Source organism: Scomber japonicus, chromosome 4 (genome assembly GCF_027409825.1).
Source record: "Scomber japonicus isolate fScoJap1 chromosome 4, fScoJap1.pri, whole genome shotgun sequence".
Lineage (NCBI taxonomy): Eukaryota > Metazoa > Chordata > Actinopteri > Scombriformes > Scombridae > Scomber > Scomber japonicus.
Genome location: NC_070581.1, coordinates 17,464,225 through 17,487,560, shown reverse-complemented (window position 1 = coordinate 17,487,560; position 23,336 = coordinate 17,464,225). Strand labels below are relative to the sequence as shown.

Below are 23,336 nucleotides of genomic sequence, written 5' to 3'. Positions count from 1 at the left end.
ATTATGAAGCCAGTAAATTATGTACACTCTGCACGTTGTAAATCTGTACGTTTGACAGAGCTAGTGTGTCATTCTGACATTATGCTTCAAATCATGAAGCCGCACTGCTGCTTGCTTTTAATTGATTCCAGGCACTGAGAAGGTGTCAGCCTTCCCCTTGATGTCCCCACCCCCTTTTTTCAATAAGCTATCTCTGCTGATGTCTGGAGATGGTTAGAAACTGTGTTACTAGCTGTGTCTCTGCACTGTTACCCAAACCTTGGCTGGACTAAACCTGAGCAGGGAACACTGGGAAACACAAACCTCTGGGCCTGGCTCTTGTTAGAGGTCAGAGCAGCCAGGGTTGAGGGGCACACATATCACATGTGGTCAGCATCATTTTCACATCCTTTCCCTTCTCTCCCTCAGAGAAGGTATATGCTCTGCCTCTGGCTTTTTACAGCACCAACCATAGATACAGTGGCTCTCAGATGCTTTTGATATTCTATTGTCTTTGGCAGATATGATATTTCACAAAGAGGAAAGGCTTGAACCCAGAATTTCTTTCCTCCCTTTCCTTTCTTTCCTCTCTACCCTCTTCTCAACCCCCATCCCGCCAGGCTCTGATCTCCTTACACTCTCCACTCTTTCATGTGAATGAGTAGGGAGTGGCAAAGGAGAGGATGGGAAAATTGGCCACCCTGGGATCACAGACACATACATACACTCATGCTTGATGCCTTTAAAATGTAAGCTGAGACAAGCTGGAGAAAGATTACAGAGGAAATGCATGTCTCTGTGGTGGAAATACACAAACAAACAAGGTTTTTTTGTCAGCAACTAGAATCCACAAATGTTGTATTTTATCTAAGTTTGTGTGTGCTGGCAGTGGTGGTTTTGCTCTGAGGTTAGCCATTTCTGAAAACACTGTGACTGAGGTTTGTGCAGCAAAGAGTAGAGGACATTTTTACACAGCTCATTCTTATTGACCGCTACAGTGGTTGCTATTGTATTTCTTGGGGAAAGTAATTTCATGAATTAGGTGTGGAAAAGCTCTATTGCTGAAGGGAATTGTGAATTTATTCTGGCTTGGCCTTTGAAGTTGGGATACTCACAAAATGGGCCACGCTGTGTCAGTATGGCTCCTGCAGTCTGAGTTGTACCGCAGAGTGTTATGATAAGATCTTTCTCTGTGGCTCACATAAGGGACACTGAAATGGGGTCAGTGTTGTCTTCTTACAAACAAATGCATGACCAATTCACAAACTCAGGAGAAAAGAAATGGGGAGTGTATTTTCTTGGAAACTAAAGATGAGTCATTAAATTATTCCACCAACTTTGAATTATTATGAAATCGCTTCTGTATTCGAACTATAGCAAGCTGTGGCAAGGAGTCGTAGCAAGAAAGAGTATTTCCCCATCTGCGGGAAAGTGAAGATCAAGGGTCAGAGGTCAGGTTGAGGGCAAGACGATGGATGTGAAGCATGACTGAACTGTGTGATAAAACACTCCAGACACACAGCACACAGAGGAACAGCTATCTCAGGAAGGCCGGAGGAAGGGCGGTAGGGTTTGGCGGATGAGACAGGATGGGAATGGGGGACAAGACAGAAAAAACAAACAGTCCCAAGCAAGGATCTTCCCTTCTACAAAGGATTAAAGTGGATGTCCGGTCCCAGATCAACCCCCCCCCTCCCACTCCCCAGGCTTACTTCCCATGTCCTCCTGACATCACTACGCAGCAGCAGACCTACACCTACTGGTTTGTGGAGTATTTTACACATCAAACTTGACCATCCTGACTTCTTGCTGTCTGCCTTGCATCAGTGTGTGCTGGTTATGCAATTGGATGCACAGCTCAAATATAAAAATGGTTAGCCTGACAAACAGAGCAGTGTCTTTTATGGTGTAGATCACAGCTGCAGAGCTGTGTTTGAAGAGGAAGGCTATTTATATATCCACTCTTTGTTTTGATTTCTCTCTTTGCTTCTGCTCTCTTGGTGTATACATGTCTCCTGTCTCCAGTCCTCAATCACCTCTCATGGACCTGCACCACTGTGCTCATTTATTGGATAATCGAGTGTCCTTTTCCTTTAAACAAAATCCTCAGTTTGCAATATTGTTTTTGTCCGTAGATTAAAGGGACTCTTAACTTTCTTGCATTTCACACAGCACTTGAAAAAAAAAACTTGAACAGCAACAACCCCTCCTCCCTCCTATGTCCCACCCCCGCACTCCCCCTCCGCGCACTACAATCAAATGTTCTGATATAGTTTGCTTTTCCCCCGTTGGGAGTGGCTGGAGGTGGAAATCATATAATTCGGGCCGAATAATATGATTGGTCAGAGTTTTCACAGAATATTATGAGAATTGAATAATGATGAGTTTCTATGCCTGGTGGACATTGGTGTCAACTGGTGCCATTACCTTATTAATAGCATTTTAACCTAAACAAAAGAATGTGTAAAAATGTAACAATGGTAAGGGTAGCTTTAATTGATTAATTGACTTTAGAGGTCTGAACATGGAGAGTCAGGTTGTACTCTGCCCTGTCATACATTACACCTTTATTTGTCTACCTAGAATAGAATAGAATAGAATAGAATAGAATAGAATAGAATAATACCTCAACATTACTTCACTCCTAGATGTTCATTGTCTTACCAATAACACTCGGCTCTCTATTTCTCTGTTTCTTCTCTGCAGACTCATATTCGGCAGCAGGCAGCGAAGGCAGCATCTCCACCTCTGTGGCGTCACTGCCCCCACAAGCATCAGGCAGCTCGGCCCCCAGCTCCCCCGGCTCCAGGCGCTCCGTGAGCACCCTGAAGAAGTGGCTCACAAACCCTGTCCGCAAACTCAGTGCCGGAGCCACTGCCAAAGGGGAACGTCAAGTTCGTAAACTTGAGGGAAAGCCCCCACCTCTTCCGTCTCACAGCCACGATCTGAGCAGCCCTCCAAGGCCTGACGAGCCCCTCACCATCCTGCCAGTCACCCACAGAGAACTGGTGAGCAGTAATAAAGTTGAAGTTGTAATGAAGATGTACTATTTTTCCTGGTAACCTGAACAAGTCAAAAAAGGCTTTGCCTGATGGATTTGTGGTTCAAGGCACTTCTTATATGTTTGAGATAAACCACGTTATAAGTAAACTAATCAACTGGAATTATTCCCACACTCTCTTATCACAAGGCCTTTGTATGAACTGATTCTAAGGTAAACAGTCAGAGCTTAAAAGCAAAGTCAACATCCTGACATGGCATGTTTACAGTTATAGTTCACAAATATCAATGAAGACAGAGGTTTGATGCAGTATTAATCCACAGAGGAATAATTATCATGGCAGGTGGCAGATAAAGTTCTCCTGGCTCAGCCTGCAGGAACTCACACCGTCAGTGTTCTCTGACTCATTTGCTCTTCTTTGGTTTTGTGCAGCCACCTGTGTGTGTGCCCAAATGCACAAACATGTTATGGACATTTACTTCATGTTGATTTTGTTTTATTGTATGTGTGTGTTCCAGGAGTGGAAAGATGGCCTGGCAAGCCCTGAGGACCTGTCACCGGCTACTCTACAGTCACCCAGCTACATAACCGATTCGCTGATTGGCTGCACATCACTGCCTAACACCCAGGTCTGTCTTCATGATGTAGAACTAACTCTATCTAACCTGTTGTATCTGTTGTCACTTTTTTTTGTCACTTAAAATCAAGCAGAACCTGTCAGATGCTTCAATACTGGTTTATGTAGAGTGTTTTACGGAATCAGTAATTGGCTGTAATGGGATTTTATGAGGAAAAGATTCCCTACTGGTTCATTTTAGCCAGCAGTTTGCTCTAGATAGTCTCTGAGACGAGTAGCAGTGATATTCTCGGTGAGGACCCAGCCTGGCGCGGAGGTGACATCAGCACTCTTTGTCTCCATGGCCCTCTAGCCAGGTCTGAAAATGACTAACTGCATTGCTGCTGGTGGAGCTCAACTATCAAACAAAACAAACACACAAGAACACTACTCTCTGCAACCACATGACATATACACACCATAAGAGTAGCAATACATATGCACTATGCACACAAATAAATCAATGCACACAGCTTACTCATGTGCACACAGACACAGACGGACGGGAGTCTAAATGAATGCAAGGCTTTCTTAGAGCAGATCGATGCACCAGAGGACCAGAGGGCAGAGTCTGACAGCGACCTGTGTGATGCGTGACTCATTCAACATGTTACAAAAGGACATGCCTGGAGATAAATAGGGAATAGCACGAAATGGCAGATGTGATGAAAGATGACTCCACTTCTAACTGACAAAGAACTCCATTTATGCACATATGCTTTCATTTCTCCATCAAACATTTGGAGTCAGTCGCTTGTGGCAAAGGAGCATCTTGAGTCGGATATAATTCAGAGGGTCCCTTTTTGCCATGAGATAGAAATGAGGCAGAAGCTGGGATTTGCTTTAGTGGCAGCAATATTGCATGAATCAGCAGTGCCTGAGCTCTATCAATAAAAACAGTAATGATATCTGAGCATTTGAGCTTTTTGGAGCGTTTCCTGTTAATGAGTCGACACCAGAACACTTAAATCCTAATTTCAGTCTCAACAATGCATCAAAAGGCATTAATGTGATTACATCATTGGGATGAGGTCAGTGCTTTAGTGTTTTTACTGCCAAACTTAGAAAAGAGGGAGAGACGGAGAAAGATGTAGAGGTGGAGGTAGATAGATTAAATTATATAGGTCAGTCCAACCAGACATTCATCTCATAGCTGTGGTTTCTGCTTCTCTACCCCTCTACCCACATATCCAGTGTTCTATGCATTGTTGTTTTTCCCCTTTTTTCCCTGTTGTCTCTAATCGGATCCAACCACCACAGTAGTGCATGCTTTTTGATTAGCTGTTTATTGTTTCTTGGTCAATGGAAAGTTCTTGTCATTCTATGTCAGCAGTTAAGCAGGCTGCAGTGTCAAAAAGTAAGCCAGAACTGCAAATCACAGAATTTATTAAAATGCTGTTCTCAAGAAACAGTTTATACAGACTGTCATCCCTATTGACGGATAAAATGAAACAAGACGTCTAAGAATCAGTTCTTTCACCTCCATCCTCAATAAAAAAAGGACTGTGTCGCAGCTGGAAATGTTTAAATACATCAATTTCAAACACCAGCAAATATTTCTGGGCATGATTGGTGTCAATTGGTGTCAAAAACATCTTATTTAAAAGATCTCATAAACTAAATAGATTTATTTAGCATTCCGTTACATCAGGCAGTATTTGTTTATATAGGCTAAGAAAATCCCTTTAATATCACTTTAATACTGCTGATTTGCAGCACTTTATGTGTTTAAGTTGTAAATGGTTTGCTAATCCCCAATGTAGCACTGCAAAACTTAAGACATAGCAAGTATAAAATAATATATGAGAAATATATAAATATATAAAGATGCAGATACATCTAAAATGTTCAGTTGTTTTAATTGTATTTTGTGCTTGTTACCACAATTCAAACAGCAAAATAATAAGCAATTTCTATCATCTTGTGAAATGAATATCAAGAAAATTGCAGTTCTAAGAAGAAAATTCTTGTTTGATTGTTTTTACATGAAACTTGAAGCTTGACTTTTTTTGACGCACAGTTTTTCATATTTTGAGAAGAAACAATTGGTTACAATTCTGCTCTGGATTGACTGAATTGTTAAGATAGACTTACTACTAAAAAAACCTGACCTCATCTTTTGCTCAAACTGTTGTCAGTTTTTTTTGTGGGCTTCTGGGTAGAAAAACAAAACTTGCAACAGAGGGAGACGAGGGGAATTTTTCCTGTGGGCTTTGCCACGGCACATCTGGAAGTGATCAGGGAGCCAGGGAGACCTGTCAGCCAGGCTGGAGCACTCCTAGCGGGGCAAGACGAGCTGGGGGAGGGAGGGTCTTTTTGCAGCCTTTCTGTCTTTCTCTTTATCTGTCTCTCTCTCTATCACACACACACACACACACACACACACACACACACACACACACACACACACACACACACACACACACCTCACCATGACAGAACACTAAGCTCACAACTTGTTGACACCAACAAGTTTGTCAGGGAGACAGCAGGTGGACAGCAAGTTGAACTGGGCCAGAGGAGAAAAGGCGAAAGTCCTGTCCCTCTTTCCATTTGCTTATATGTCTGTCTGTCTGTCTATTTATTTCTCTGTCAGGCAGCTGCCTGCCAGGGGAGTCTGAGGGATTAGGTCTCTGGTGTGTGTGTGCAGGTTTGTGTATGTGTTTAAGGTGGGGAGGTTCTGCTTGACTTGGACAATAGGACACAGGGATTTAGGTGAAGACAGATGACTGCTCCTATGCATTTACACAGTCAGGAGAGAGTGAATAGTCTAAAAAGAACAACATGGCTACAAAATAAAAGGAAGGAACTTTGCAAGTTGATACAATTGTACACAGAGATGGATGGTAGTTAGGCATTTAATAGCCACATAAAGGGGATAAGTGTGCTTATTGGGAGTGAGAAATAGGTCACACAAACATGAGTAGTGTATGCAGCATGTATCCATTGAGTTAAGGATGATTATACTCGCCGACTTTGTTGAAATATGCACAATGACTCTATATTTGCACCAGGACCCCACAGAGGAAATGATATCAATTCCAGGAATAAGCTTGAAAAGGAGGTCATGTATGTAACACATGAACACAATTGATTAGATCAGAGCAACCTTGGGTTTATCCTGCGTGCATTTCTATTTGGATACAATAAGGCAATAGGAAGTGCTGATGTAAATGTTGCATTAGATAATGTTTGATGTGTTTACATATGAGGTTGGATTCTCAGATGGTAAACAAGAAAATAACATTTACTAACTGACACATAAATCAGAAATGTAATGGCACTGCCAGCGGGTGCACAATAATTGTATTCCTCTTCCTGAAACCAAAACTCAGTCAAGAACTTTCACAGCTTTATTTATTATCTCCTACAGCTATGGGGCTTGTTGCTCCCTCTAACTCTTCATCTCTATCTTTTAATCTCTTTCTTCCCATCTATCTGTGGCTGATGTGCACCACACGGATCATTAACGGTGACAATCTGAATTCGATCTTCTTATCATTCAATCTCTGTTCCTCATGTCTCTCCGCTCTCCCTGGTCACCTTGGCAACCTGCATCATTATCATCTCTCTCCTGCTCTTTATCTCCCCTTGCTTACTTTATTCCCTACGTGAGCCACAATACTGGCACCGGACTCTTGATGAACAGTTTTTCTGTCTGTCTCTATCCTCAGGATACTAGCACCAGTGTTCTGCCAGATGACAGCGGCTCTGTCTTAATGGACGATACCTCCAGCCAATGGTCAGCTGCGGCTGACACTGAGGAGGAGAGAAGGAGTGCCTTAGAGAAAAGCATGTATGTTTTTTTTTGTTTTTTTTTTTAAAACAGCACAAAAATCCTAAAGCACATCTCCAATGATAATTTTCATGGCAGGACTATGCTGCCACATGTTCTGTAAATACATGTATTATCATTTGTAATGTGTAAGATTTCACTGTGCACTGCAAAAATCTCTACTTCATCATCTCAATAAGCCTAAGAGTCTAGAGCTACACTAGCAACTTTGTAAAGCTGTGTTTAAGCACAGCTATGCGTTGAGCTAAATTAAATTAAGTGATTCTAAAATCCTTAGATGTTCATTACACCAATTTTAACATGCCCATCTTCATCTTCACCATCCTAGTGTAGCATGTTAGCATGCATTTGCTAATTGGCATTAAACACAAAGTACAGCTGCGTCTGATAGGAATATCATGTAGCTGAACTTTTTAACATAGATGGAAAATTATGGACAACCAAATTTAGTACGATACACCACCTGGAAACCTGAATGTCCATCCAATATTTGTCAAGATATTTCAGTTTGGCCCATAATTAAAGACAATGCCAGTCTTAGAGGCACACTACTAGTGTATTAAAAAAATAAAAAAAAAAAAACAATCTACCAGTGCATTAAGAATGATTTCAATAGAAATAAACCTATTTTGACAGAATATATCAAGAAAGAACAAGGTTTATGAAGGCTGTTGTGACAGCACAGGTGTAAATAATAAAATGAATGATCACATTTAGCTGCATCAGTTTCAGGGTTGGTATTGTGCATGCTGGCTGACTGTCGCACTTTAAGGGCTTGCTGCAACACTCAAAGAGAACTGAGCCATTGTTAATCTTATTAGTAACACCTGTGCTTTTCTTGCTATGACAAGTATGCTGTGAAAAGGGTCTAGTTGAGTGGCTGCACCAGAATACGTACAAATGGTTAACACTTTGTTTAACTGGTCTCATCATTTTAAAAACATTTCAAAGGATGTTTCCTGGAAAGACTTGTGTAATTTGATACTACTCGTAGATAATAAGACACAGTGTTCTGAGACACATATAATGTATATGGCTGTGCTAAAGTGGGTTTCCCGTAACTGCAGTGCTGTCTTTAAGCAAGACACTGAACCCTAGGATGCTCCCAAGGCCAATGCCTTGCATGGCTGCTCCACCACCAACTGTGTGTGTGTGTGAATGAGAAGCATAAAATGAAAGTTCTTTGTCCATCAAGGTAGAAAAGAACTAAATAAGTCCTGTCCATTTACATTCATAACAAAAGAGAAAAACATAATCCTAACTAAAGTTATCAACCATATCTTATGGTCTTTATCAGTAGTTATCACATGAGCTCTTTCGTGTGATGACAACAGAGCCATCTTCATGACAACTGGGCACACTGTGAATAGCAGGTGAAAGAAAACACCAGTAAAAGACCTTGAGTTAAGAAATTAGAGAAAAAACATTCACACTCATAGTTTACATGTTTGCGTGTGTTTTGCTGAGTTACTGTGTGCTGACTACAAGACTCAGTTGATTACACTTAAAGACTCCAAATCAGATAATTTGACGTGTACCTACTGAATGTTTTTTTCCACTTCCCTCCAATTTGTAGCAAATAACATCATGCTTTCCAAGAAACTTTCCACAAAATTATAGTTTCAATTTGGTTCCTGTCTAAAAAAAAATCATTTGGACACTGGGACCCTTAAAATAAGGTGTTGCAGTCTTTTTGCAGTGTGAAAAATAAACTCAGTAACAGAAGTTCTATCACTAATCTTTTCTCATTTATATCTTTACAGGTATGTACTGAAGGAGCTGATTGAGACAGAGAAGCACTATGTAGTTGACCTGGGGTTCATAGTGGAGGTAAATCTTGCAGTCTGCCAGCTCAGAGCTCACAATCTGCACTGACAGGAGAGGAGACTTAGACATACACCCAGCCTGTCATAGAGAGCTCTAAATCATTATCATCACAATTCCTCCACTCTCCTCCAACCCACTGTCTCCAGTCTTAAGCAGATTTGGTGAATTATTAGCTTGAAGAGTATTATGTTGCAAGGCAGTCCCTCACCCGGTGCCTTAAATAACTGGGGATGTTTTGGTTCAGAGGAAAATTCTTGCCATCTGAAAGTGAATAAAAGCTGTGTGATTGTTGCAGTGTTTTATAACAGCCTAGCTATATTTACTGGTGTTATTTAGAGCCAGGTGTGGGTTTTGTCATTGTAAACAGACGTCAGCAGCTCTGTCATTTCCTTGCAGGGCTATATGGCCACGATGACCTCTAAAGGTATGCCCGAGGACATGAAGGGAAAAGACAAGATTGTTTTTGGGAACATTCACCAAATATTTGACTGGCATAAAGAGTAAGTCCTCATTTGTTATACATTTGCATACATTTCTTTTTCACATGTGAAAAATTGTCTGTTTGCTCCAGTTGCATTCAGAGACAAACAGTGATTTGCAGAGTGTTGTGTTTGTGGCTGAGTGGAGGACAAAGGAACAATAGGTCAGGAGACAAATCTGACCTTCCGTTTTGGGGATGATTGTGCTTGTATGTGTGTGTGTGTGTGTGTGTGTGTGTGTTTGCCTGTGTGTGTGTATATGTGTATTTTCTCTACAGCTACTTCCTGGGAGAGCTGGAGAAGTGTTTGGCAGAACCAGAGAGACTGGCTCAGCTCTTCATTAAGCATGTGAGTATGACTATTGTGTAGTAGGCACAGGCACAGGCACAGGCACACACACACACACACACACACACACACACACACACACACACACACACACACACACACACACACGTCTGGCTCTGCTTCCTTGTGCTGTTTGGAGTGAGGGTAAATAGAGCTAAGAAAACATGCAGAGCTCCTGTTTATCCTATACCGTGCCTCTCTCTCCTTCTCTCTCAACTGCCAGCGTCTCTCCTTCCCTGTTACTGATACGTCTCAGTCCAGGCAGTGTTTTTACAACACTGCACACGCACAAACACATGAGGACAACAGACTGGCTAATTTCCAGTCTGGGCTTGACTGGTCAGGAAACACCAAGGAAAAAACAGCCAGAAAAGACAACATGAATAAAATGAGAAATAACAAACCCTCAGCTCAGGCTCTTTGATATGAAGGCTTTTTTCCACCCAAAACAGCGACCTACTTCTTCCTACATATCTTGGCTCAAGAATGAAACAAAATGATGCATGCTTTAGAGATTGGCTTTTAAGTATATTGTTCTTAGAATAGAGCCTCGGCCGGTATAGAGTCACAGGGCTTATACAGGGAGCAAAATTAGATTTAGGATTATTGGTTACATGGTGGCACGTGCAGACCGAGCAGACAGGATGGGTAATTTGACCAACTTGGCTTAGTTTCTTGTCTGAAGATTAATTAAGTTAAAGTCTGTGTCTCTCTTTCTATAGTCACTCTCTTTTCTGTAGCTCTTTAAACAATTCAATAAGGCTCAGCCCACTGGATAATGAACTTAGAAGCCCATGGGGGAATAAAGAAACTTGTAACTAAATTTAAGCATGGTGTCAAACAGTGAAAACAAGTAGACTGGGAACATGGCTGTAATGAAAAGCAGCAAGCCCAATGTGCTTTTAACAAGAGCTGTGTCACCAATGTGCAACATGTGTGCACACAACATGAAAACACACATGTAAACACACTGCAACAGTGCTGGTTTAAGGAATCCAAGCTTCAGACTTTACTCTCTCATATTATTTCACATGCAGCCCTCCTCTGTGGTGTTACATGATGTCCATATTCAGGTGGAGCAGCTTAGTGGTCTCTAGGTTACAGAGTCGTGCAGCCTGTTGCTAGGTACAGTCTTATATCGGCAGGCTCTAAAAGGCTCTGGTTACACAGACGGTAATCTGGGTAAATTATACATAACCTGATGCTCATCTACACGTAACTCCATTAGGGCTCTTAGGACTGCAACATCTGCACTCACATGCCAATTAGTCACAGAAGAGTAGGCGCTAACCAGACAGAGTCAGCTTCAAAGGACCAGCGCAGTCTGAGACAAATCATTATTGCTCTGTTTCCTTTCATCCCAAACAGCTACCAGAGACACTGCATGTGGATTTTTAAAAATGTTTTTTTTGCTCACTTTCAGGTGTATTTTCCCTTATTTTTGATGTAACTAAAGATTCATTTCTCTCTTTAACAAGGCTCATTCTCTTTTTCAGTTGTGCTTAATCTGTATCAAAGGTTTGACTGAATGATTTTTTCTTTCTCACTTGTATTGCAGGAGAGGCGTCTACATATGTACGTTGTATACTGTCAGAACAAACCCAAGTCAGAACACATTGTTTCAGAGTACATCGAAACTTATTTTGAGGTAAGTATCTCCTTGCAGAAACAAGGCTATAACTTTTTTTTAAAAACCTATAATGTTTTTATAAATTAATCAATATTTAGTCTAGTCTATCCAAAACCCAAAGATATTCAAATAACCAGCAAATTCTTACATATGAGAGGTTAGATCCAGCAAATGATTGGCATTTTTTTGCTTTATATATGATCAATCAATTGTAATTCTAATTGACTTATTTATTGAACACTTACATACTCGTGATACATTGGTCATCTGACACTCAGGTTGGTAGTTAGTAAGCCATTTAGTATACAATAATGTCTCTTTGTGCCTTTATATAATATACTATGGGTGTCTCTTGAGCCGCCATTCATAATTCAGATTTTAATCAGTTCATTCATTCATTTAGTTGAAAGTAGACACAACACAAATGGACAAACACTTTGGTCCCTGTGAGATATTGTAATGTTAGCCATTAGCTGCCCTGTTTCCTGCCATGGCTGTCATGTTGACTGGTGTTGTGTTGCTGTGTCCACTGTTTGCTGACAGGAGTTGCGGCAGCAGCTGGGCCACAGGCTGCAGCTCAACGACCTGCTCATCAAACCTGTACAGAGGATCATGAAGTACCAGCTGCTGCTCAAGGTGAAAGGCAGTGCACTGCTGTGCTGTTGATCACACACCAGCACCAATACACACACACACACACACACACACACACACACACACACACACACACACACACACTCACACACATACACTGGTGTTCACTTAGCAGCTGTCTGACACAGCAGGGTCAGTCACAGGGTTGTAAACATACTGTCACATACACACAAACACATGCATACGCCCCTCTGAGCAGAAACACTGATGGCACACATGAGCATATTGTCTGCAGAGGCTACTTACTGGTCTGAGAGGAAGAAACAAATCTAGTTTGTTTCCAAAGAAACAAACAAACAAAAGATGATCATAAAACATCTCTGGTATAAAACTTTGCTTAAATATAAGACTTTGCCCTTTGGCATTCAAATTAAAGGTGGGTACAGCACCCATAAATACTCTTCCAGATGTCCTCACCATACTCTGAGCAGTAAACCTGGAACGCTCTGGTGACCATGCTGTGTTTATTTGAACAGGACTTCCTGAAGTATTACACCAAAGCTGGGATGGACACCGAGGAGCTGGAGGTGGGTACATAAACGTAAACTTTAAAGATGTGTTTTGTATGGTTCTTATTAGTATTCTTGAAAACAAACTCTTCTTTGTTCTTTTAAACAGAAAGCAGTAGAAGTGATGTGCTTTGTGCCAAAACGTTGCAATGACATGATGAATGTGGGCCGGCTACAAGGCTTCGAGGTACATCTCAGGAATTCAGACCATCCTTCATAGTCTTCAAAACATTTCTCATGCCAACTATTCAGCCCGTGAAAACCGCACCGTAATCGTTTCCTCTGTTTGTTGTGTTTATCCTCGCTGTGGTACCAGGGTAAGATCACAGCCCAGGGCAAACTGCTCCAGCAAGACACCTTCACTGTCACTGAGCAAGACAGTAGCTTCCTGTCCCGAGCAAAGGAAAGAAGGGTCTTCCTGTTTGAGCAGCTGGTCATCTTCAGCGAGCCAATCGACAGGAAAAAAGGCTTCTCCCTCCCTGGATACATCTTTAAAAACAGCATCAAGGTGGGCACATGCTTCAGTATACCCAGAGCAGCTTGTGTTTTAACAAAATGAAATAACAAAAAATGAGAAAGACACTTTCTCCCATGTCGTGAGTTACACAACAGAATCACACCACACTAATTATTGCCTTAATCAGCATGTTACATAATCCCACGGCAGGGACCTTTAAGAGGCTTGCATGAAGTTTTAACGAGGAACTTGGCAGGATGGACTCTGCACAGATGCTAGTCAGATGTGTTGTGTTCCAGGTGAGCTGCCTGGGGGTGGAGCCCAGTGTGGAAGGCGATGACGCACGCTTTGTAGTGACATCACGCAACCCAGACGGGAGTGTGGTGCGCTTCCAGTTGCTGGCCTCCTCCCCTGAAATCTGCAGGGCCTGGGTCAACGATGTGGTTCAGATCTTGGAAAGCCAGCGCAACTTCCTCAATGGTAGGTCCCAACTGGACAAGGCTCTGCCACATCACCCAGAGGTCCATAAATCATGTTTCAGCTTGGCACATTTTCCATTTATTGACTTTTTTGTCAGTTCACATGCACTGAAAGCAATTGAATGGAGTGAATGTGGATATGAGTTTTTTGTCTTTGTTGTCTCTTGTAACCCAAAAATGATATGTCAGGAATCTTGGACATAACAATAGCTATACTAAGTTAACATTATGAGATAGTAAGTAGAATATTGGATTATAAGATACTAAAACAAATCATTTTGATTACTAACTCTAACACTAATTATTTTTTTATTTTAAAAAGCAATACTCTGAATACTTTGTTACATTTGGACAATCTCACCATTTTGACTTCAAAATCAAAATGTTTGTCATTTATATAATGAATGACATTTATGATACTAATGACATACTAATTTTTTTTTAAACAAAAAAAAATTGCTAACTTTTACAGCTTTTACAGTCAAAAAGAGTATATAGATGTATTTTAAACTAACTGTTTGTATACCAGTTATGAATTCTTCATAGGAAAGGAGTTGTTGTGAACAAAGACATTCATAAATGCTAAAATAAAGTATTACCCATTTATCCTTTTAAGACAACATAGACAAAATAAATGCTGAATTCACATTATATTGCTTTGAAAAACATTCAGAAGCAGTAATAGAGCTTCATAAGTAGAGTCTCTGTTCTGTGTCTTTCAGCCTTACAGTCACCTATTGAGTACCAGCGACGAGAGAGCAAGTCCAATAGTCTGGGTCGCTGCATGCGACCTCCTCTGTCTGCAGCCAGTGCCCTGCGGCCCCACTCCTCTGCCTCTATTGACCGTCATAAGCTGCCGTCCCTTCACTCTTACAACACCTCCCTCCCCGCGCTCTACCTGCCCAGCCAAGGCCAGGGCCACGGACAGGGCGAGATGTACTCTCTGAGAGATGTAGGTTTCTTTAGTTGTGTCTTTCACTGCCCTACATACAGTGACACTGTCCTGCAGAAACTGCCAACTCAAACTCTGTATTTCTATTCACAACTCACCCAAGGCACTGCATAGATAGAATAAAAAACAGCAAATGTTATTGTGTGCATGCACTATAGTGGGGACTGACCAACAGTTGTTTACATTTGCAGCCCGCTGTGGTACAGCCGTGCCCTGCTGACTCCCACACTGTTTCCCCGTCACATGTCCAACTGGCCTTCACTGATCAGCCAAACTGTCAAGCTGTGTCAAATGGGCTGTATACACCTGCCACACAAAGTGCACAGGTAGTGTATATGTATGCATGCAGTGACACATACATATACAGATGCTAAGCTTTCTAAATGGGGTAACATTGATGTTGTATTTAAAATGTAATTATTTTGCACATAGCTGAACATTGTTCCCCTGGGTTGTCTAGCAGTCATAATTCAACACCAGAATTGGAAAAAAACTAATTATAAAACAAGCCACAGGAAGCTAACCACCAGGGAAATAATGGGCCATTGTACAAAGTATAGCAATAATTCAAGTGTGCTCTTAATGTTAATTAAAAGATGAAAGAATTGAAAATGGTAACCATTTATTTAGACACACACACACACACACACACACACACACACACACACACACACACACACACACACACACACACACAGTGAGGGGATTTGCTGAGCCATAAGAAGAGTTATTTCTCCCCCTATTGGAGGAAAAAGGAATTCAGGCAGGCTTAATCTTAACTCTTGTTATTTTCTTTATCTTATAATTTTTTTTTTCACATAATAGCACTTTGAGATTCTCTGTGAACGAAAAGTGCAGTACAAATTAAATTCATTATTATTTTTGTTTTTATTATGATTATTATTATTATGATTATTACAATTGTTATTATTATTATTAGTAGTAGTAGTAGCAGTAGTATTAGTTGTAGTAGTCGTAGTAGTAGTAGTAATAAAATTCAGAGCAGCAGAAATCCATGGATTGCAGTTTGCTGATTATTTAAATAAAACGAAAGGAAATTCCACCATGTCAATGTTTTACACAAATCATGACATTTTGAAAAAAATCAAGACTGTAAATCCTTACTTTGAAGTTTTAACCATGTGGCCATTCAGCTATGAAAGCATCCTGTTGTTGGGCTTTACATTACCATTAGCTACATCTCCCTCTGTCATCACTGGGCTCTTGTCGTCAGCGGGGCTGTGTTGACAGGGCAACAGTTGTTGTTCTCCACCTCTTTCTCTGTTTACTCAAGCTGGATAGTCTTGGCACACACAACAAACAGGAAGCAGGCTGAGCCACATGAGGAAGTCAGAGGGAGATGCCTATCAAAAGCAGATAATTGTTTCCCATGCTTGTGTTAGGGTGAATTGGAGGAACATGGGCCAATGCATTTTTTAGACTAAGGCTTGAACATAAAAATACTGGCAAACACTCACACTCAGTTTCTTGCATTAAATATTTGGCAGGTCAAGAGCAGCTATACTGTTCTTGTGGGGTATGAAATTGAAAATGATGCTTTTGTAGTAGTAATGTGAATGCATTATATGGATATACTTTATACCTGTATGATGAATGTTCCCTCTCTCCCCAGCAGAGAGCAGGAGAGGGCTGCCGCAGGGGTCAGGCTGCTGATTCTGGGAGCCAGGTTCCAGTGTCAGGTCCCTCAGCTGGACGACGCCCCAGCAACCTGCCTCAGCTAGATGAGGATGACCTATGAACTCTGATACTGGGTTAGGAGGACAACAGCTAACACCACAGCTGTGGAGACGAGAAGACTTGTCTACTGTCTTTTTATGCCAGGCTGAACCCTTACCTGGTTCAGTGATAATTTCTGGATAACAATGAAGGATCATAAGAAGGAACATATAAAGGATTATGAAATGACTTCGCTCCTGTTTTTAGAGAGCCATTCAACTGGAGGTGGCTTGCCTTGGCCGTCCTCAATAGCACCCAATGGGATGTTACTGGGTTCAAAGTGAAACGCTCAATGGACACTCATTGTTATGACAATTTCTGCTTTTTACCTTTTTGAGAGTTTGTATTCCATACTCTGCTCTCTTTTAAAGGGCAAGGGGACTTTGTTTGAAGACGAAATATCCATTCCTAATTGGGGCGGTCACTGGAGTTACGTGTGTGCTTGTGTGTGTGTCTGTTTATGCAGCTATGTATGGATGTGTTTGAGTGCATGAGAGTGTGCAAGGAGTAGCATTGACTCTTCTTGCACTCTCTGGTAAATTTCCTTAAATTTTATTTTCTTCTGATGCCCCATTGTGAAGACAAATATAGCTACATGAATATGTTTTGTCATTCCCCTGCTGACAACTGAGTTAGCTGTTTATATAGACAAGAACGGGAAATGAAACACTTGATGTGAACATGCTACAAGGACTTTACTCACTCGAATTTCAACTGAAAGTGAAGAACTTTCTTTCTTGCCACAGTGTTGAGAGCCTCTGTTTGCTCTCTTATTCTGTTTGACGGGCCCTCATTTGATCTGGACAAAAAAGGTGTGAGGGAGCCCCCTGGAGGTTCTCTCTATGTATGACGTCACTTCAGAATACTTTTTGCTCTTTGGGCAACTCCAGAGGATTTGCTGGATACGTGCATTCAACGGGACTGCTGTGCTGACCCAAAGTGTTGCATGCAACATCTCTGGTGGCTGACTGGTGCACTGCTTCTTTACACAGATCTTTCTTTCCCAGCCGAAGTGGGTCGCTTGTGGTTTTGGGGACTCAGGTCCTTAAAAGTGCATTGGTTTAAACTAATATGAATAGTTTTGTTAGTCCACTGGTGTCATGTCAAGACTGTGCACCACTATAATCTCTGTTAACTTTTGCCCTCATGGACTTAATACTGTACAGTGCATACCATGACAGGATTTCCTTGCATAAGATAAAGAATGACCCAGGCATGCTGTGACAGGTTACTGTTTCATTTGGTGAAAATGAAGGAAAATATTTTACTGGTTAAACAGAATAAGAATGGTGAATCTGCATGCCCCCTCTTCCTCAGACAACAGTGCCAAAAACAGCAGCTCGCCACTCAGATGTTTCATGCTTTTACTACGTTGTTTCAGTTTGCCACTAGTCTTACGAAACAATCATAGATATCTGTGTTACTATCTGGATTGTAACGCCTAAAGTGACAAATAGAGGAGAGCGGATAGGATGAGGTTGACTATCCTGTCAGTATCAGGTCAGTTCTTCTTTTTGGCCAGTAGAGGGCCGCACAAAGCTTTTACTTCCAGTTAAGTTGGACCATGCAGCTGCACCAAAGATCAATAGGCCTCACATTTTAGAGCTCACGATGAAGCAAGAGCTGCTTAACTAAATTCCATAAAGTTTACTGAATAGTGAGGTGTCAGATAAGTGGAACCTTCTCTCAAAAATTAATTTGCAGTTAATGTGAACTGGTCTGTTTTCATGGGAATTACCGATTAGACAGTTTTGCATGTAACACAAAGGAATACCACTACAGAGAAACAAATTAAAAGACATATAGACCAAGAGAGGGTTGGTTAATGCCATGTTTGACTGAGTCAAAACTGTTGTATCATATCAAATAAAAAGTGTCTTTATGAAACTGAAAGCAGTGTTTGTGTTTCTTTACATAATCTTTTGTTCTGTGGAATTTAATATTTTGTATTAATTGATATTATCAATATGATAAGACTTCTCAGTGTGCTTATTTCTTATAAATTTAAGTAACAGTGCAACTTACTGTAAGTATTTTGCTATGGACTTTGGGAAGCACTGATAAGGACAAAGCCAAAGCATTTTGCTTTCTTCGACAACCCCCTTGGAGAAGGTTCAAACAGGTTTAAAGACAAAGAGAAGAAACCCCTGGATGAGCAGACATCTGGTTGGCTGGCCCCTGAATAAAGCCCCATTCTAGGCAGTAAAGCAGGGCCGATCGTAACACGACTGTGATATATGGAGGCTGAGGACGGAGGGGGGGAAAGGGGTATTAACTTTCACAAGGGTGCAAAATCAAAGGGAGTTCCTGTCACCACTGGGGGGGTCTTAGCAACAGGGGTCCCATTCACAGGGAATTCCTCTCCAGTGCCCTCTGTTGCATCTGTTGACTCAATCTTCTCCATTGAGAGAAAGAAAACACTCATTAAAAGCCACATGACTGTGAACTTGATTGCAAAAGGCGAGACAAACTGCCCCATCAATGGCATGAGTATTTACTTTGAGGTGTGAAAATCTTTGAACAGCCCACCATGTTAGGTCTTCTTTAGGGGCTTCTTCCTTCACACCAAGAGCACAATGAGCAGCATTGGTATTGTGAGTGAAATCAAATTAACATTTAAATAAAATGTTAGATCTTTAGGAGCTCTGGGGCATTCAGAGAAATTCACACATTTATTGAATGAGTGGGCAAGAAAGTTAAAACCATTGACTCTCACTGTCAGGCGGAGATATTTACTTCACAATCAATTGTAAAGATGCAAGAAAACAACTTTAGGAAACAGAGAAATTGTTTCGGCAAGGACAATGTTTATTAAAATTTACATGCGGCCATAACCCCAATAAAATTGCTAATGATATTTATACATAATTTACAAAGAACTTAAAAATTTAAAATGTTTTCTAATCTGAAGAAATTGTGCTCAACATTGCTGCTGTTTAAGAGCAGATGAGATAAATCTGTAGATCAAACACTTTCATGTTTACATTTCAAAAAAGATCCCTACCTTGAAGTGGACAAATTAGGATATGTTTGGGGGAAAAAAACGAATTATTAACAGGCATTTTTCCTTTGTGAACCTCTTTTCCAGAGAGCAAATTTTTTTATACAGCAACCTTCAGCTGTAATAAGGCATACATTTATTTTGAACATTATAATATATAACATATTAAAGTTAACCTTGTGGAATTTTGGTACCGTGTCCTTCACGCGGATAAAATATTTACATCACAACCTGAAAATTTAGATTTTGACATCTGTTGAAACTTAAACAAATCTTGAATTGTTAAAGGCATAAGATCAATTTTGTTCTGGGTGAAATCCGTCTGTGTGGCATCTTGAACAGTACACTGAAAGAAAAAAGGCTTCAAGTTTTCTTTAAAGGTGCTTTGTCTCAAAGAGTACACAAAATGGTCTATAGATATATTTTCATTGTAATACTTGGAAGTCAAAAGTAGGGCTTTGATAATAAAGGATGTTAGGGGAGCTTGGTGCTTACCCTCTAGTGCAAACCTATGGCAGTAAGTGTAAATCACCTGGTCTGCTCATTGTTGATTATCATTTTTGAATAATGAACCACAGAGATTACTCTCTCTTGATGTTGGTGAGCAGAGGGTCCGTGCTCTGTGAAGGCTGCCCAGACCGGCTCTTCCTGGTCTGGTGGGTCTTGACGTGTTTGGAAAGGTGGTCACTCCTCATGAACCTCTTGCCACACTGTTGGCACCCAAAGCGTTTCTCTCCGGTGTGTGTGCGGAGGTGCCTTTGTAGCTCATCTGAACGGGTGAAGCTTTTACCGCAGAAGAGCCAGTTACAGATGAAGGGCCTCTCCCCGGCATGCCAGCGCAGATGGGCCTTGAGGTGAGACGTCTTCTTGTACACTTTGCCACACTCTGGGATGTGGCAAATGTGCAGTCTCTTCTTTCCAAACTCTAACCCGCCACCGTTAGCCTGGCAGTTGGGACACTTGCAGCGTCGGCAGCGGCGTGTGGAGCTCAGCAGGCCTTTGGAGGTCCCCTGGAGAAGAGCAGCTATCTGGGGCTGGTGGCCCAAAACCAACTGTCTGCCCAGGGAGAAGGGATGGTTGGAGGTGGTGGCGTTGGTTTGGGGTAGGCTCCACCATTGCTGCCCTTCCTCCACGTGGCTTCCAGGCAGGTGATGCCTCGCTGAGGAGTTCTGGAGGAAGCTGGGGAAGTTTTGTCCCACACTGTTGTGTTGAGGATAATAGGTGCTGTTGGCCTGCGGCTGCGAGGACAGAACTTTGACAGGGGAGAGTTCGAAGGAGTAGGATGAGGGAGGTTCAGCTGGAGGGGTGAGAGGCAGTTCATGGTGGTGATGATGGGGGTGATGATGATGGTGCCCCAGGCCAGACTGCATGTGTCCAGGGAACTGCACCTTGGGCACTGTGAAGGTCATCTGGTGTGTGCTGAGAGCTGTGGTGGGTGCCATCTCGTTGCTCCACAGTTGAAACATTCCAGACGTGGAGCTGACGGTGCTCTCGTAGGGGAACTGGGAGCTTTCTGGGGCCGCTGCGCCTCCCACCTGCCAAGCCTGGCTACAGGTGGTGGCCAGGAAGGAGAGGGTGTTAGGGGTTCCCTCAGGAGAGGAGCTGGGCGTCCGATCCTGTGTGAAACACCAGCACACATCAGATTACATGAGTCACCAATCGGACAAAAAAGTTTAAAATCCTTGATAATATAAGCATGTTCTTTTAATTTATACTATCAAAAATGTTCACAAACTGAGTCTTTATGTTATCCAAGGAGTTTTACATTAATGATCAATTTTCCAAATAATTTATTATGTATTTATTTTTACATGCTAATTACTTTTTCTTAATATTTTTCACGAACTGGGCCTTTTGTCTATTAAACCGATGATTGAAATTTATTTTACAATTACAATAAGTTGAGTTATTTCCATACAGATCAGACATTTCAGGCATGTTAATTCATTACGCACAGCTGTGGAGCAGTGCGCTTCCACCACCACAAAAAACATGTCATAAACCGGGGCATTGCGTCAAAAAGATGATCATACAACAAACCTGTAAAAAGGTGTGTAAAAAGTTGTCAGTCCTTTGTATCGTCAGCGCAGCCATCTGTCCTTGTGCTCCTTCTGCACCTGCAACACAAACTGCGCCGAGAGGCGACGACGCACAAAGTCTAAACTACAGCGCAGAAGAAAGCGATGCTTTCACATTCGGCAGTTGGATGACTCCGACACTTTGGTAGTGTAGACAGGGAAATCCCGCGTCATTCAAATGTCCCTCAGTCCACTAGGTAAATATTTAAGTGTGCTAGCAGTCCAGAACATTTAGTGTTGAAGTCGAGGATCTGAAGTTAGACGTGGAGAGGCGCGGAGTAAATCATTGCGATCATCTTAAAAGCGCCTGAGCTGCATCTTCTCTTTATAGAGAGAAAAGATCCTCTCAACGGGGTCTCCAGTATGATGCAGTATAGCCAGTCAATAGAGAGGAGATGTGAGGGAGGGAGGAGGGGGGGTTGTTAGGTGAAGGGGTGGGCTACTCATAATTTCACTCAATTTCAACCAAACGCTGACCCCAAGAACTGACTCCTCCTCCAATTGTTATGGGAAAAAAAAGACTTAAGGAATGATAAGAACCCTCCTGTAATATCTAGTTTTCAGGGTGTCATATATCTTCTTTTTTTCTCTAAATAAACCTTGCACAGCTATCATCTTAAATGATTCAAAATAACATTTCAAAGACTTTGTGTTTCAGCAATTTTCAGATCTTCATTTAGGGCCAAATTTTGCACAAGAACAAAATGCTTAGTCTGTTAAAAGATCTAAGATTAATATAGACAGCTTAGTCAAGACATTTTTCACTCAGGGACTGTTTGCATTCTGTTTCATCTTCACTGTGGGAATTCATGTAAAGATAGTAAATACATTTTTATTTATGGGTATATTCATTGATGCAGAGTTAAATTAAAAGGTGGTAAAACTTTCCAGTCAACAAATATAAAGATAAATAACCATCAATGTAAACCTGAGTCATATTTGCATGATTTCACAAAAGTGTGATTTTGAAAACTTACACAATGTAATGCAATAAAGTAGGATAAATAATATTCGATATGAGGCCAAAATCTAATTTTGAGATAAATTAAGCATTTTTTCAATAGGAAGCTGAAGTCAATGTGCATAATTCTGTGACAGTGATGGTCGACATTACGTACCATAAATCTTTCACTCTTGAAAATGCTTCACCCTGTGAGGGATGAACATAAAACATCTCAATGACAAGAAGCTTACTACACAGACAATAGTTTAGAGGTGTTTTTATTCACTCTTTGATTATTAGTTTTCTTCAGAAGAAGATGACACGCAAACTTCTTATGTCTTAACGCTGCAGCTCTCTGGATTAGCAGGCATGAGGCTCACACACTCTGAAGATTTCCCTCACAAAGCTAATTGATAAAACTCAATCAAAGCCTCAGAGTTCTCACCAGTAGGTGACAAGTCAAATAGGCTGCCCTGTGTGACATTCTCACATTTCGGAGTTCAAGTAGAGGCCACTTCAGATCTGCTCCATTAAATGCAGATTGAGGCTTAATCTCATTCTGTAAGTCTGTTCACCATTACAATGTTAAGAGTTTAAATCCAGGCTGGGAACCCGTTTCTCATGTAAATTCCTAGTTCTTCACTTATCTACTGCTCCCTGTTTCACAGACTGTGATCCTTAAATAAACATACCCCAAGGAAAAGCCAGCTGGAGTAAGAAATAATTAAACTAAAAAATGTATTCTTTATCAATGTATTTGAACAGAAATATAGAGCTTATTTTATTCCACTGTTACTGTAATTGATAGAATTCATTGCTTTTAAAAATAAATGGAACACAACGGAGATGA

The 23,336-nt window shown here is 41.2% G+C and overlaps 2 protein-coding genes across 2 annotated transcripts in view; one reads left to right on the top strand and one right to left on the bottom strand.

The window, feature by feature from the left end:
* arhgef25a (Rho guanine nucleotide exchange factor (GEF) 25a) overlaps positions 1-18,349 on the top strand; it is a 33,395-nt gene extending 15,046 nt beyond the window's left edge. Inside the window, exons 2-16 of the mRNA XM_053318383.1 lie at positions 2,686-2,987; positions 3,499-3,609; positions 7,271-7,392; positions 9,156-9,222; positions 9,616-9,719; positions 9,977-10,046; positions 11,605-11,694; positions 12,220-12,312; positions 12,807-12,857; positions 12,949-13,026; positions 13,156-13,347; positions 13,596-13,776; positions 14,498-14,727; positions 14,919-15,053; positions 16,361-18,349. Of these exons, the coding sequence (XP_053174358.1) occupies positions 2,686-2,987; positions 3,499-3,609; positions 7,271-7,392; positions 9,156-9,222; positions 9,616-9,719; positions 9,977-10,046; positions 11,605-11,694; positions 12,220-12,312; positions 12,807-12,857; positions 12,949-13,026; positions 13,156-13,347; positions 13,596-13,776; positions 14,498-14,727; positions 14,919-15,053; positions 16,361-16,486 (1,952 nt within the window). The 3' untranslated portion in view covers positions 16,487-18,349. The remainder of the gene's footprint in view (positions 1-2,685; positions 2,988-3,498; positions 3,610-7,270; positions 7,393-9,155; positions 9,223-9,615; positions 9,720-9,976; positions 10,047-11,604; positions 11,695-12,219; positions 12,313-12,806; positions 12,858-12,948; positions 13,027-13,155; positions 13,348-13,595; positions 13,777-14,497; positions 14,728-14,918; positions 15,054-16,360) is intronic.
* Positions 18,350-20,046: 1,697 nt separating this feature from the next.
* On the bottom strand, positions 20,047-21,559 carry sp5l (Sp5 transcription factor-like). Its single transcript, XM_053318381.1, has 2 exons — positions 21,506-21,559; positions 20,047-21,081 (listed from the first exon to the last, which is right to left on the bottom strand). Exons 1-2 carry the CDS (start codon positions 21,557-21,559, stop codon positions 20,047-20,049), a joined length of 1,089 nt encoding a protein of 362 aa, XP_053174356.1.
* Positions 21,560-23,336: the final 1,777 nt, after the last annotated feature.